The 15,989-nt window shown below is 40.2% G+C and overlaps 1 protein-coding gene across 4 annotated transcripts in view; it reads left to right on the plus strand.

The window, feature by feature from the left end:
• The window catches only part of NTNG1 (netrin G1), a 157,014-nt gene that overhangs the window by 112,049 nt on the left and 28,976 nt on the right, over positions 1-15,989 (plus strand). For 2 of the 4 annotated variants that reach the window (XM_064455627.1, XM_064455628.1), the window contains exon 6: positions 6,433-6,498. The exons of 1 other annotated variant lie outside the window; for it this stretch is intronic. In XM_064455627.1, coding sequence (XP_064311697.1) covers positions 6,433-6,498 — 66 coding nt within the window. Of the gene's footprint in view, positions 1-6,432; positions 6,499-8,421; positions 8,482-13,639; positions 13,808-15,989 lie in introns of all 4 variants that reach the window. One more of the 4 variants, XM_064455630.1, reaches the window with a different exon arrangement.

The following is a 15,989-nucleotide window of genomic DNA, read 5'->3' on the forward strand; positions in this document are numbered from 1 at the left end:
ATTAAGATGTTTATCTGCTCAGCACATTTAAATATTGTCTCCAGACTGTACATATTATCTTGGACATACTAGCAAAATGTTCTCATTTCCATCCAATTTTATCCAAATCTGACTTTTTAATAAATAATACTTCTAATCGGGCTCCTAGTCTAAGGCAATGACCTTATCTAAGTAATTGATTATAATATGAAGCCAGTAACAGTATTTGTTTTCCCTCCTTTACTTCAATACTTAGAAGCACTGAGAATTTTTCACTTTAGCAATTAGATTTTCCATTATATTACAACATTACGGGGCTGAAAGAAAATACTGATCGCCTACGTGGTGCAACACACTCATGTGAACGCTGGATCTGACAGAAATCTAACGTTCTAAAGAAAAGGCGTTGCGAGCAGTTTAGTTGCCTGGTGGGAGTCATAACGAAGCCAGTTTTCTTCTGCACGAGTCGGGCGGCACCCTGGAAGCAGCGCGCCGGGCTGACCCCAGCGCTGCGCGGGAGCGATCGCTTTGCGGCGTGCTTTCGAGTGCAGGGCCAGAAAGTGCCAGCGCTGCTCCAGGGACCCCCAAAAGGTTGGTGGGGTGGGATTTGGGGGAGCTTTTGTTTCACTTTTTTTTTTTTGCCAGATCCACCAATTTTAACAGATAAGAAGAGCCGTTCTCACCAGTCCAGTAGACGTGGCCACTGACAGTCTAGTATTGTTTTTGAGTTCACCTTCATCAGCTTGGGTTAGTTAAAATCACTGTGGCAGTCAGATTGTCTTTCTGTGGTTTTTTATTTGCTGTATTATATGGGATATTACTTAGTTCACAATTATCTTTGTTTTAACCATTAACAAACAGTCAAGTGATAGGACACTGTAGAAAATACGATATCAGTGCTTCAATATGTAGCATAGTACCCACGTAAAACACGCAAGTTTAGCTACAGTTACTCGGGGAAGTTTATAGAGAGCAGACATGATCCACGAAGATATTTAAAAATCTAATCATCTACAAAGCTCGGGCAGCAATTGCTAGGAAAAAATGCACTTTGATATTTTACCCTCTCCTCTTTTTCTTCCTGTCCCTTAGACATGTAATCAGTTTATTTCATGGAGTATAAGGGAAGAATGAGGTTTCCAAATCAGCATTCTGATTTTCAAGAAAAGATCTTGATTTACTGTTCTTCATCGGTTGTGAATTACTGTACAGTAATCCTAGTCGACCAGCCAATTCCAGCATCTTTGTAGGAAAAAGCAGAATCAATCAAAATAAAGAGGAACAACCCCGCAAACTATCAACAGAATAATTTACATTTTTTTGTCATCAGAAGGTACCTAAATATTTCCCTCCAAAAATACTTGAATTCATTGTGCGCTTTTGCAGATTTTTTAGCAGAAATACCGACAACTGAAGAATATTCCCTCAGACCACATTAGTTTGAGACCTACCCAACACGTTTGTTAAAATCAGTGGAATTTTTGGTGATACCTAAATGTTTCCAGAGCTGGATCATTGGATTATTTTTTTCTTTAAAGCCTCTAAAAAGATCACTTTCTTTTACTCTAAGGCAGCAAGTGGACACATAAAGGACTAATTGCATTTAAATTCTTCCAACAGTTATAAAAGCTGTTATGGCTGAGGAGCTGCCATAAAACAACAACATCTACACATTTATGCAGAATTCTCCTTTCTTCAAAGGAACAGGTATGAAACTTCCTACGTTGCTCCAAAAAAGATTGCCTGACGTTGGCCAAGCATTTTTTAAAACTTTATAAAATAAAAGGGTGATTTAAAAAAAAAAAACTTTCAGCATTTCATCCCTTTTGATGAGTTAGATTTTGCAGTGTTATGAAAGTGCTGAAAGGCAAATTTTATGTGAGGAAGGTTATCGTGACCTCAGACAGACCCAGTGAGATAGAAATGCTGTAATAACGATAGTGTGAGCTTTGCAATAAGTGATGGAGTACGATCTGATATAAACACACCCAATTATTCCAGCCGCTACTAGACCTGCCATTGATTTCAGTGAGCATTATTTTTTATTATCCCTAATTTTTTGTTTAATATTAACAGCTAAACCCACTGTCACACATACAATTCCGCTGTGCTCAGCAGACATCTATATTTTAGAATAGATATTTACTCTCAGCTACTCGTGGCTTAAAACAGGCAGTGGCAAGGCCAGTTTTTTTGTGACTAGAAACATGGACTTCTACTAGAATCATTGAGCTTACATTGACAATTCTTAAACGGTTTTCGTGTTTTAAGTAGAAGTTGAAGGAAAGTTAAAAAACATAATAATCAGCGTCTCTCACTTGGGTTCCTTATTGTTATTATAAATTAAATAAGCAATGCTAGCTGTCAGCACAAGTGCTCCCTGTCTGCCGTTACAGTGAGCGTTATTTATGACTTGCTGAGTTCGTAGCAGTGGTTTCAGTGAGCGCATTGTTCGTGGAGCGGGTCAGCAGGAACAGCTGAGGAGATGGAAATACGCAAGTCTGCGTAGGGCGCAGATGCCCGGGCAGCAACGTAGTCGTCGCATGCTCCCTCAGCTGCTCTCCTCACCCGCGAGGAAGGACAGCCCCTCTCAGTGGGAATGCATTTTAAATTTACCGCCAGCTCAGGACTTTGTTGGAGTGAGAAGCCAACGACGTGCCGACTGATTTCTGTCAGCGCCAGGGCAGGTTTGCTTCGTGCGCAGCTGTCTGGCTGGATCAGGGGGAAACTACCCGTTCATTTCCACTGTTTCCCCAGGCTGAAACCGCTGCGTAGCCCATGGTGCAGGCTGCACTTCCAGTGAATAGCTGAGACAGAGTTTCTTTGTTTAATATCAGAGGTAATTGTGACACTGTATATCCCAAAAAAAGGACTGGGAGGAAAAGAACAGAAATGATCGTACACCTAATAAATATCATGCAATCAGTTGCTCCTTACTTCATGAAAGTAAGATTTATTTTTTTTTTCCCCAGTAGTTATTTTCTGCCTATAATTGGCTTTGGAACAACAGTAACTAAAAATGCAGAAATTTCCAAGGCAAATTTAAAATGTCATATCTGATTTTTCTGCTCAGTTACATAGCTCACATACCTCTACTCTCAAAGGTGCCTACAGTAGCTTCACTTTTAAATAATAACACAAAAATGTACTTTTAGAAACTCTTTTTCACATTTCTGTAGGCTTGTGTGCCCAGAATAACTGTCATAGCATATATTACAGTAGACATATATCTTCTAGAATACCTACACCACAATTCAGTAATTATTCTGGAAAATAATTCCTTTAATTACAGAATACAGTGTCCGTACATGGAACTGTTCTGGAAAAGCTTGGTTTATCTAGTCAACTTCTCTATAAATAAAATGCTCAGTGGTAATCACTGAGGACTAGAAATATTTTCACAAGTTGCTATAAAAGAATAACTAGCTGCTAAATGAGTCTTCTCAGTGCCTGTTCAAAGGATGAGTCATCTGCTCCGGTACACTTGTGGGAACGACAGTCAACACTCCTTGACTTGGAGGTCTCACATACCTTTTTAGATAAAGCATTTAAAGGTGTCTCCATTAAAGAAAACGAAAAAAGAAAAAAAACCCAACCACTAAACCCAGAAAATTTCAAAGATAAGAAGAAAGGCCTTTATCAAGAAACCTGTATCATGAAGGAGGATATAAGAAAAAAATATTATCTTTACCAAAGGCTTAAAAAAAATAAAGCAGCACATAATGGAATCATTAAGTCCCTGGGAGCATTAACCACATTACCAGGGAGCCCAGAGACACTGAATACCGCAGCCGGTCTCAGCTGGATATGACCGTGAACAACCTCATCTAACTTTGAAGTTGACCCTGCTATGAGCAAAGGGTGGAACGAATAACCTACAGAAGTCCCTTCTGAGATGGCTATATTTATCACTAATAACTAGTAATGATCACTAGTAATTATAATTAAATCATAATCTTCAGGCACTGTAAATACGCTCTTCATTGTGTTGGATGTCCATGAAGACGCGCAGTGCAATGGAATCTCATTTAAAGGGTCAGGGAATTTTTAATTATTTTGCAGGAAGTCACAACCTCCTTTTTAAGTAAGCTTGCTAAAATGAGCACGGATCTATAGCATTTGCAGGAACGCAAAGAAATATGTGACACTGATTTTTCTGTCATACAAGTAATGATTTTATTTGGACAAGAGATTACTTGGGGAAATCATCATCAGAATAATGTTATAGGTGAGATATTATTGATTATATGAACCAGCTTATATAAAATATCTGATTTCCTATATAGGACTTAGAGTTTATTAAATGACAGATATTCCAGATGGTTAGTCCTAAGGCATTACAAAGCTTTAACACTATTACTTTTACTTCTGGTAATACCTAGGCCATTTCAGTTGAAGACCATTATGCATATGAATTTTTTGGAGTAGGTGTGCTACACAGTGTTCAACAACAGAAGGACGATTTTGGCAGCTCTGGTTTGAAATGTTTCAGGTTTTCTGCAACAACCCTGATGTTGCACAACAGCTAAAAGGAAAAAAGGCTCAGGGGACAGCAGGGCCAAGTAGTCAATAAAGATTGCTTTTCCTTTTTTAGCTCGTGATTTTTATATCTATTCTCTGATGTCCAGTCCCTTTAAAATCATTAGGTCAAGCCTAAGTGTTCCTAAAACTACCAAAACTTTAACAGTGGATTAACTGTGCACGTAATTCGTGCATGTGCTCGAAACCTCTTTAACATAACCAGTCAGTCAGTCAGTGTTTCAGGAGGAGGAGGAGGAAGGTGGTGTCTCAGGTGCATGGAATTAGTCTTTCAGTGGGCTTGGGTTATCAGGCTACCTGAGTAAGTACGGCTTTTAGATACCTATTGTCATACATTCTGACTATTGTGGTTGCCCTTCCTATGTGTGTGAATTGGTGGATCTGACCAGTAGAGGCAGGTTATTTTTGATCAATACATAGACTGAGAATCTACCAAACTGACTCTTTTTCTGTCTTCCATGTTCTTGACTGATAAGGAAATAGCACAAAACTGCAAGAATTTAATGTAATGATGCGATTATATCACAACCTGACTGATTCAGTTGCAGCAGACTACCTAACAGTAAATGGCACAGTGGAAGGCATCATCCTTGCCTTGAACTGTTCTCTATGTGGGAGGACCCTTGGGACAGCCATCCCCACCCAGCCAATTTCTCTTCATCCTGGACAAATGGGTCAGAGTATTATCGAGAAAAATAATCTCCTCCTTTTACATCAGGTGTTTGAAGTCCCAGTCTTTTTGTCATAGCATCCCTGCAGGTCTTCTGCTAAGGTGGATGTAACAGTAAAACACACCTTCTTCCAAAAGACCTATAAGCCTAGCCCCATAACGCCGTCCAGGCTGTGCCAACTGCAACCTACTCACTACCCCACTGGGTTCCTTGTAGGTAGAACTGGAGACATAGCTCTCTCCCCACTAAGATCACCACTACATAGGCTGATGCGACCATTAAGGAAAATTCTGTTCAGCTCGGAAAGGACACAATTGCTGCAGTAGTCACAGACGATGACAAAAATGCAGTGCAAATCTGATGTTCAACCCTAGGCAGATGAAAATAGAGAAGAGATTAAAACAGGAAAAGGAGGAGAGTATAAATACCATTTCCCAGATCAGGGCCCAAAGAAAAGCTTTGTTTTCTCCTCCCGCAACCCCATCCCCTTTACTTTCAGCCCTAACGCTGAGCAACATTCTGCTAAGGATTATCACTCCCCACTCCCCCAGCCCCAGAGCACATAGCCCAAAGGAGGTGAAGCTCTAAAGAGGCATGGCTAATTCTTTCAACTGAGAGACAAAATGCTTCTACATGTAGGTAACACGTTATGTGGGGCCTTCAAAAAATGTAGGCATTTAAGGTTCCCACACAAAAACACATCAAGCTGTAAAATATACTAGTAGAGGAGATAGGAAATAGATACAACACACAAAAGTGTGAGAGCAAAAGAAAAGGCCCACTCTACTGGTAAATATATTTCTTCTGATAGCAGAAATATATTTCACTCAAAAGGCCCTAAAACAGGATGTTATGGTAAGATATGTGTCTTTGGTAAGAAAGCCATATTTGTCTGATACTGTCGTTTTATCTCTACAGAGCAGATTTAGCAGACTATGTTCCTGTTTTGGTCCTGGTGTTAGAATCACATATATTGGTCTAGGATGTCTTCTCATCAAGGAAAATTATATTTTAAACCATGGAAGATAAATCGTTACGCACAGTATTTTGTGTCCACTTGGTGTTTTGGGAATCATCAATTGCTTGTGTTCTTGTTCACTGTGGAGTCACGTACTGTTCAAGCGCAACCTAGCCTAGTCCCGTAATGGATGTTTGTAATCTATGTCTTTGTCCGTGTGCTTGCGTGTTTAGAACAATATCACAGATGTAAATAACACAACCTGATTTTTCCTGATGCATGCAGATCCTCCAAAGTTTGATAGGATATGGCCGAATATTTCTTCCCTTGAGGTTTCTAAACCAAACCAAGGTAGGATGCTGTAAAATTCCTAGTGATCTAAAATTACTGACATTTCTTTCAAGGAGTCCCACATGGTGGCAAAAGTAGCAACAATGATAATCCAACTCATTTTTTCTTCTGGTGCAAAGTAATGCTATCCGGTGAGAAAATAACCTTAAAACAAACCTTACCTGGAAAGTCTTCCAACACTGAGGTTACGCACATCATCACTGCTGCAAGAAGTCTGGAGAAGCAGACGTGCAGGTTATAAGTACTGACATAACAGAAAGCCCTAGATGATGTTGGACTTGCTTAGGCAGCAGTCTATATTTTGAGGAAGTTTCGAGATGCTTGAGTGAGAAAGGTTGTTATTGTCTACATCAAACCCAGTTTTAACGTCTTGTTTCCGCTCCATTTTCCCAAGTGAGCTGAGAGGCATGCTCAGCTTGCGTGCCATCCACCATACAGGCAAGGTCTCTGCAGGACAGACTCCCAGTTTTCTGCAATCTGAGTGCCACACAAAAAGTTACTCGCAGTCTTTGGCACGAATGATTAGCCCTGAAAGAGACAGAACAACTTTTTAAGACGACTAATAGAAGTAAGGTTCTTTGTTATTTGAAGTTGTACTCAGCTGTACTTCACATTTCAAAGTGGTTATTCATTATAAAAAATAACATTCTTTTGTTCTCCTTATTTACTGCCCTGCGCTCCCAAAAAATCCCCTGCAGAAATCTGGCCTGTGGCTCGCTTTGACTGTTCAAAGAGTGTCCTTTCTGTGCTATAACACATACAGATGGAGAATAAAATTAAGAAAAAGGTGATCTAGGAAATAGCTACTAAGCTGAACAAGACGTATTGGAAACCTGTTGAGGAATTACACTGGAAGGGCTGTAGTTAAATCAATTAATCGCTATGACCAAATCAAAACATATGCACATATGTATAAAATCTACCCTGTTATATGTGCAAGTTTCTGTGTGCCCAACAAACCAGAAAATACTAATTGATCTGTGCTCTCTAAAAGGATTGGCAATGCACTTCAGTTTGCATTATTCACATATATTTTAAATTAAATATCCATGCTGAAGTGATACTTAGCGTTCCAATAACTTCACTGAGCCCGTGTTATATTTCACAAGCTTTGGGATGTGTTCCTTAAACAAACAAAAAAACCATCCAGATTGATTTCTGCTCCTCGGCTCTCTGTAAGGATTAGCCGACGTTATTCACAGGAATTTAAAATCAAAACATTCCCAGTGAAATGATACTTAGCATTTCTAATGGATTTCAGAGTTTAATTATATTTCCTGTGATCTATGACTTAATTTCATTGCTAAATCTGTCCTGAACAGTACAAAATTACTCGCTGTTTCTTCCCCCAGAATAAGAGTTCTAGTAAATGCAGTTTTGACGTGTTGTTAGGGAGCATGAAACAGAAAAGCTTAAAAGCGTTTCTATTCAGATTATATGTTTGCGGCACACGTTACAATGTTTAACATTTATTGTTGATGAAGTGCTTCAGTCAGGGATAGCGTAAGAAGAGAATAATGACAGAAATCTGCCTATACCTAATACTATTTTGTTGTTTGCTTTATGCTATTAGGCCAGAATATGCATGCATATTTAATGAAACCCTTTGCAGACCACTCTGGTTACCACACAGTCATTGGTCATGGACTGGGAGAAGCCACCAAATAACCTCTGACGCAAACTGCCGAAGCGCGTAGATGTGAATTACGTTCCCTTTCCCTATCTTGGACATTACAGCTCAGGTGGTTCAATAGTTGATAGGATACGACTCATTCTCCCTAACGCTCACCCTTTCCTTACAAAACAAGAACCACTGTCAAAGTTAATTTAAAAGTTAGAAAATAAAGGCATTGATTTTAATCTTTTGATTTGTTCCTATATGATACCTTTTCTAATTTACTGTTCATTTTATTACCTATCCAGTTGCTCCCAAATTAGCTATGTCAACTGTTTCTTCCGTTCAAGTTGCAAACCACAAGAGAGGTAGGAATTCTTGGATTCATACAGTGGTCCCATAGTGCTCTGTGTTGTGAAAACATCGCACTGTATGAATCTGGAATATCTGTGGAGTGTACCCGTCAGCTTACTGGTGAGGCATCTTCATCGGCAACTGCAGAGACACTAAGTCGCATCAACATAAGCCATACAAAGGCAATCATAAATATGCTTCTTAGGCAGCCACTGCTGGCGCATAAAGTGACGTAGCATTTGTTTATAACAGAGTTAAATGTACGAATATGACCATTTAGATTGTTGCCTAGAAAGCAAATGCTCGCTGTAGCCTTGTTTTCCTCACTGATATGCATAAATTGTAAAAGAGGATGCATAAGCAGGTTAGTTGAGGGCCAACAATACATTAAACGTCACTGTCCGTGTCCTCAGAAGTATCTCTAACTGCCATGGAGTGTAATGCATAGTTATGTCTGTTAATGCATTGTAAGTGTGCCTTACATCTTCATTTTACTGTAACAGTGTGCAAATTCAGAGTGTAGGCATTACGGTTTGAACTGATGTTTCAGTGTTTTATCAAAATAATGGAATTATATGGGCATAATGAAGGATGCCAATATTCGCTCTGACGTATAGGCGGCCTGTTTCGTTTGCATATCTGTCGTTCTCAGCCTGAGCCCTGAGAGCTCATTGTTCTTCCTCATCAATTTATCTGTAAAGAGTATGTATAAAGATGTTCTGTCTTTCTGTAGCTATTGTGAATATCTCATTACTCATGAAACACATCTTAATAAGGAATAGGGGTATTAACAAATGTTTGAACGTAGTTTCACCCATTCAATGAGACTGTGATAACAAGCCGTACTGTCTGTTATGAAGCGGGTCATTTCTAAGGTTACAACGAAATATCCTGTTTGCCTTTTGCTGGCGTTATGTGGAGGAACACAGAGTCACTGGAAAATGAAAAAGAAAAAACAGTTGAATGATTTCTGAATGCACTTTTCTTGAAATACTCTGTGCTTTTAATCAGAAAATGACAGTGAGCATCGTCTCATGCATTACCCATCTTAGTTTAAAAATTATGCTTCCCTTCCGCGTGTGTTTACTGTTGTTTCATGTGATGACGTTTCATGTTTTAGCTTCGGCTGAACCGTGTCCCCACAGCACAATAGTCTGTCATCTCAAAGATGTAAACGCAGAGCATTGTAATGGGGGGGAAATACGCCATTTGTAGAAAAAAAGAAACGACCAACCCCTTTATGAGCCTCCTTCAATGGGTAATTTGATCATGCTTTCTGCAACAGGATCAAGATTGCTGCAGTAGAATCATTGCGTTGGAAATAGGCTTTAAAGGCTCACACAGTCAATCCTTCTGTGAGTTGGCAAAGGATTTGACAATTCCTGAATCATCCAAAGACAATTATCAAGTCTAACATGGCTATCTCTTCTCCCTTTTTTCTCCATGTTAAACCCCTATGTAGCTATCTTTTCCTCTCCCCTGAGGTTTTATTTTCCAAACCATTTACTCCTTACTGTTATTCAGCTTTAAACTGTACCCAGTTTATCTGTGTCTTTCCTGACGTGGTACTCGGAACTGAAACCAGCATTTTCTGGCACTGTAAGCTCATGTCATTTCATTGTGGGTAACCATTTGCAGCCTGATTTTGATACTTTCCCTCATCTCTTCCAGTGATTGCATGGCTTTGCCAGCGCATGGAAGTGATTTGGCTGCTAGCCAGGGACACGTGCCTAAAAATCTTAAGCTGTGCTTCTGGCAAGTCTAATAAGCAGGGTACTTTCTGGTCTTGGTGTGCTGGTTAAGGTGAACCACACAAGCTAGAAAGGCCATACAGCATTGACAGGTATTAGCTTCCCAGCTGGCAAGATGCTGAATGCAGTTCTACACGTTATGTTTGAGCGGTTTAGGGTAGCAGCTCATGTAGCCAGTGGTGAAAGTAATTCCATTTCAATCATTTGAGGACCCTTTACATAGCTTTTTTGATAAACACAGGGGGATGTAATAATGATTCACTGATCGGGCCAACAGCAGTAAGCAAAATAACTTCATTTTATGTCACTAATAGAGTGGGGAAGGGGCGGGAAGCAAAATTAGCAAAAAATTGATTTAATTGTTACTTGCCATGCTGTTTTTTTTTCCTTTGCCATGGCTAATCTTTGACCAGGTGTTAGACTGTTTTTGAGTTAACCGGGTTTTTTAGTGTACCATATAGCATTTACCAGCCTGATGACCAAGATTCCTAGAACTTTCCTATAGCTTAGTATAAGTTCACTTTGAGACAAAGGCTTCTTTCACGCAGCATGGGTGTTAAAAAAGAACAGTACCCAAAGGAGTGCAGCCAAGTATAAGAACTGGTCTCACTGTTTACCTTTAATGTTGATGAGCCACATCTGAACTTGGGTCGTCCTTCTGCGTATGTTTAGGAGCATGTGTGTACATCAGACTGAGCCCTTTGTAATTATTAGATGTTCCTTTAGTCCAAATGATAACTTGGAGCAAGCCTTGTTACAGAGTGAATTACTTCATGTGTAGCTTTGTTTCCTGTGCTTTTGTAATAGCTGATTATGTCTAGTAGCCATATTACTGCAGGTCACATCACAATTTCAGAGTGGAAGTGGTGCAGTCAGTCATTCACAGAATATTCTCAATTTCTTTCTGCTACTTTAAACACAAAAGATGATGCAGTCTGTAGACATCAAGAAGTCTGATGTACTGGCACTTCTTTATAGTCTGCGTATTTTTGAAACATAAAAATGTAGTGCTCTGCTGCCTGTTACCGATTCGAGAAACAAGGCAAATTATCTCCTCTAAATTCACCTAGGGCATGATTATGTTTAGCCACAAGCCTGACAAACATACCAGCACAGCATCATCTCACCAAAATAAATTTTCTAACGGCAGCAGAAGGCAGGTCCTTTGTCAGACAGGGAGACTTAAGACAGCATCGCTTCTGGATCTGAGATGCCGAAGAGTCAGATTGCTTATCACTAGCCAGTTGTCTCATTTTAAGTGTCAAACGCATAAAAGCGTACAATCGTAACAATTTTCCCATGACTCCTGTTTGCTAGTGCTAGTTTCCACACCTAGATCTGTTGCCTCAACCCCACACAGGCACTTTTACTTGAGCAAGATGGATATACCAGGGGAGAAATGCTGCCAGGTGGCCGGCCGAGATGCTGAATCATACTGACCAGCTGCAAGAGACAACAAACATTCACACTTTTTTCCTCCCCCCTCAATTACGTCAAGTAGTAACACACGGAAACTGATACACCAAATGTTTTAGTGCACGCCAGCAGTTATAGGCATCAAAATTATCAGACTGGCATGAACCACATCAGTTTAGCAGGATAACACTGAAGAGAACAAGAATTCATGTATGTTAGCTCAATGGGCATATGTAAATTGAATTAATGTTTCCTGGCAGCAGAAAGGCAGCTCTCAACATTGAAGCATATGTTGTGCTAAGTGTTGTACCATATAAGAAAAGATGTTATTTATTTACGGTTCACCACGTCAGACAACGGCCAGAGAAATACATAGGTATTAGGTGCGCGTAACATACTCATAAACGTGTATCGGTATTGCTATTCCTTTATAAAAACACAGGCAAGCGCAGATACTGTCTCTGACACCCTATGCCAACAACCGGCAGGTTTATTAGGTGCCCAGGTATCATCAGCAGCCTACCCCAGGAACGGCAGCACAGGGGACTTGGCCCGTCACGTATGGAAACACTTTACACCCTCAGCTACTGCTTTATCTAATTACAGGCTAAGCTGACTTCAAGTCCTTGAAGCCCTTCCGAGCCACTGCATCTAGTACTCTGTTACTGCAGGAAACGTACCATAATCTCTTTCACCAGTTAATAAACTACATCCCTAAAGCATCAGCATTTCTCCTACAAATCGGAAGAGTGTTCGAGAAGCTGGGTGCCCCTAATGGCTAGATACCATCTCCTAATTTCCAGCTGAAATTTCTCCATAGCCCCTTAACACCCACTTGCTCTTGTGCCAGTGTTGTGCATTAGCGCAGATACTCACTTAGGGTGCAGAAGGCTGTCTCCTTGCTGTATTTATAGCCCAGTGATGTCCCGTCTTCAGTTTCCTGGACTAAACAAGCCAAATTATCCTAGTCTTCGCTTTTTAAATAGGCTCTGTACTTCTCTGATCTTCCTAATAACCTCTCTTGCATTCATTCCGGGCTCGTAATCTGAGAGCTGCGTGGTCAGCCTTACACAAGCTTTCTACACAAAGCATAGCTGTGCCTTCTGTAAATGATATTGATACATTTCTAATTTCTGCTTCTTTCTGCATAAAACCAAGCATTGCTTGTGACTAAAGACTAAAAGGCACTAGCAGTCTGTTTAACGCAGGGGTTTTTAACAGGCGGCTGCCGTGCCAGCTGCATTTCAGATGGCTGCAGTAAGCACACTTTCTACTCCGTACACATTTGGGAGTTTTCATTATCTTCTCTGGCCCAATTGTTTTTATCTCAGAATATAAACATGCATTAATGCTTACCCCAGAAGTACAGCAGAAGTAGCTCTCCTCTTTCCTTTTCTTCTCTGTTAATTGTTTTAGGAGGTGCTGGCCAAAATTGTCAAACTAGAGATGTGTTTGGTCTTGGAATGAAACAGTCTGGTTCCCAAGGTGTCTACCAGTTACAGTACCCCGAGCTCAGTAGCATTTTTGAATACTCGCCATTTACGTCAGAACAAAGCTTTTATTTTACTTACAGTTGTGGATTTAAGCATGATGAAGTTTGACAGTTTTGTCCACTGTATTTAATATTTCTAATATGAGGAAGTTTCTCCCATGTCTGGATTTATATTCATCTCAAATGTGCAGAAAGATGAGCATTCCTATCAGCGAAACTGAGCCTCCAGTACCCCTGAAAGGTTCACAACTGCAAATGCTTCAGTTCCATCAGGTCTGCCAACAACAGCCAATCTTCGACGTCATGCCATGGTCGTCGGGCCACGCTAACCTGCCTGAAACAAACCTCACTTCCATTGCAGATAAACATCTGCTGTTGTCCATGTTACATTGATTAACATGTGTGTGCCATTCATTCATACTTCTGTTCATGGTTCATTTTTACTAAGCATGTAATGTGCTATTACTCTGCTGCCGTATACATTTTGTATACATTTCTGTTCTTCCTTGAAAGACTGTGAATGCTTCGGGCACTCCAACCGGTGCAGTTACATCGAGCTGCTCAATACGGTCATTTGCGTGAGCTGTAAGCACAACACTAGAGGTCAGCACTGTGAGTTATGCAGGCTGGGCTACTTCAGAAATGCTTCTGCAGAGCTGGACGATGAAAATGTGTGCATAGGTCAGTCCCGGGGTAACTGCGGCTTTTCTTCTGTGCCTTTTCAGCTACAGGCAGCTGCTAGGAACCACTGCTGCTTACTTGCCAGTTGAGCCAGAATGAGCTTTTTCAATGGATAAGAACATCTGTGTAGACTTCTCGCCTCATTTCCGTTGCCCCTGTAGCCCCAAGGAGGTATTTTGAATCTGTATACGACGATGAACCTCCCTGGCTAAGGGTCCTGGGAAGACTTGCCCAGGAAGCCCCTGAGAAACTGATTGTGCTCTCCTTCTGCAGGAGGGAGCCACACCAGAGTTGTGCATGTGAAAACCGAAGGGTTGAGCCATAAATACCTGTTCCCAGTCTAACTTTCGGTATTCCTAATACAGACTCTTGAATACGTGCCTAGAGACCTACAAAAGTTGCCAGCTGCATCAATAGGACATGGGGAGTGGTGTTTATTAAGCCCTTTTACTCACTGAGATTTCATAAGAACACGTCGCAGCTGATTCTGCTCCCAGGCACAGGGCTGCAAGCGCAGTGTTCCCTTGCCTCGCCTTAGAGGAGAAACTGAAATTACACCCTTGTGGTTAGGAGCGGAATTCATCAAATCGGTTTGACGTGACGTCAGTTTAGAAGAGGGGTTCCTAGATGAAAGCAGTGTTTCCGACCTGGCATCTGCTATAGATACCCAAAATGCAGAATTAAAGACAAATGTCAGCACATAATAAAGAAAGCATGCTAGGAAAAAACAGATGATCTTTATCAACGCGAGCAGAATGCGCATTGTTCTCATGTCACCACAGACAGTATATGGCAGAAGTTAGGACGCTTTAGGTGAAGAGTGAACGTAGTCAATAAAGGAAGCCTCATACAATGGCCAGTAGTTCACTGGTAGCCACAAAAGGCTGTAACAGAGGTGGAGAATTTATTGTATAATTTCTTACAGACGTAAGCATTGGTAGAACCTGTTCTGGATTTTCATTGTGATTTTTTTTTTCTTTCCATTTTCCAGGAAACAAAAAGAGTTATAAAATTTTTTTTCAAGCCAAAATAGACTATGGGTATATAAATTATATTTTAATGTTCTTAATAATCCATTGCTGAGATTCAAACCAGAAACTATTTAGGTTGCTATTATTTGTTTCAGTCTGCAGCCTGACAGATTTACATTTTATTTCGTGATAAACACCCAGATCCATCCACGCACTGCATTTCACCTGTCCTTGTTTTAACTTTGCTTGGCAACACTCTCAGAAAATGCATGATCTCCTTTGACATTAATTAGTCTGAGCTAATAAGAACTTCAGTAGGCAAATCATGATTTTGTATGACTGTGCTGAGGAGATTAACCCAACCAAATGTTCTTCGAAAAAACCCACTGTCTCTCGTATTCATTGGATGTAGGTGACAGACATCATTGGTATGACATCAGGGGTGTATCATTTCAGCTGCATAAGTAGCCCCAATGAATATGACACTAAATTACTCTGGGATTTTTAATCAGCTCATTCAGTAACTTGTTTTCCCATGTAGACTGAAATGCTAAGACAGCAGCTGCAGCTACGTAAGACGAGGAAGTTAATAAACCAGGAGTCAAAAAATAAGTAAATTTTAAATTAATTTGCAAGTGATGGATTTAGAATGTCTTAGTAAAACAACTGTACACTTCAAAATTGCCCAGACTCTGCATAAAAAATATTTTAAAACCTTTCACTTAATAAAAGTCTTTAAAAAAAAAAAAAAAAGGCAACATGATGCATTTGCTGACTCTCCCACCTTAATGCAGGAAGAATTCTCTTGGGCTCCCAAGAGAATTGTCCCATGTGAGATGACTATAGGATCAAACCCTGGTTTCCTGCGTATTAGGTAATTTGTTTCAAATAAATAATATTCTTGTTGGACTAAGACAGTTTTCAGGATCACAGTGATCATACTGCATACAAGATGTATTTAGCCTAGCTGAGTTGCCAACTTAAGTTCCATACTACTTCTTGGTTAAAGTCAGTGAAGTGAGGCAGACACCCAAGAGCTTTTCAGAAAACAGAGAAGTTTGTGCTTAAAGTGCGTAGGAACTGGGGCTCCTAAGATTTAATCCTGCAAAATGTAGTGTATTCTCACCTCTGAGAGAGTTGATGGATTCATCATCCTTCTAGGTCAAGCACAAAGAGTCTTGCTCTATTGGAAATGCTCATTTCTCTTTTCT

Source organism: Phalacrocorax carbo, chromosome 6 (genome assembly GCF_963921805.1).
Source record: "Phalacrocorax carbo chromosome 6, bPhaCar2.1, whole genome shotgun sequence".
Taxonomy (NCBI): domain Eukaryota; kingdom Metazoa; phylum Chordata; class Aves; order Suliformes; family Phalacrocoracidae; genus Phalacrocorax; species Phalacrocorax carbo.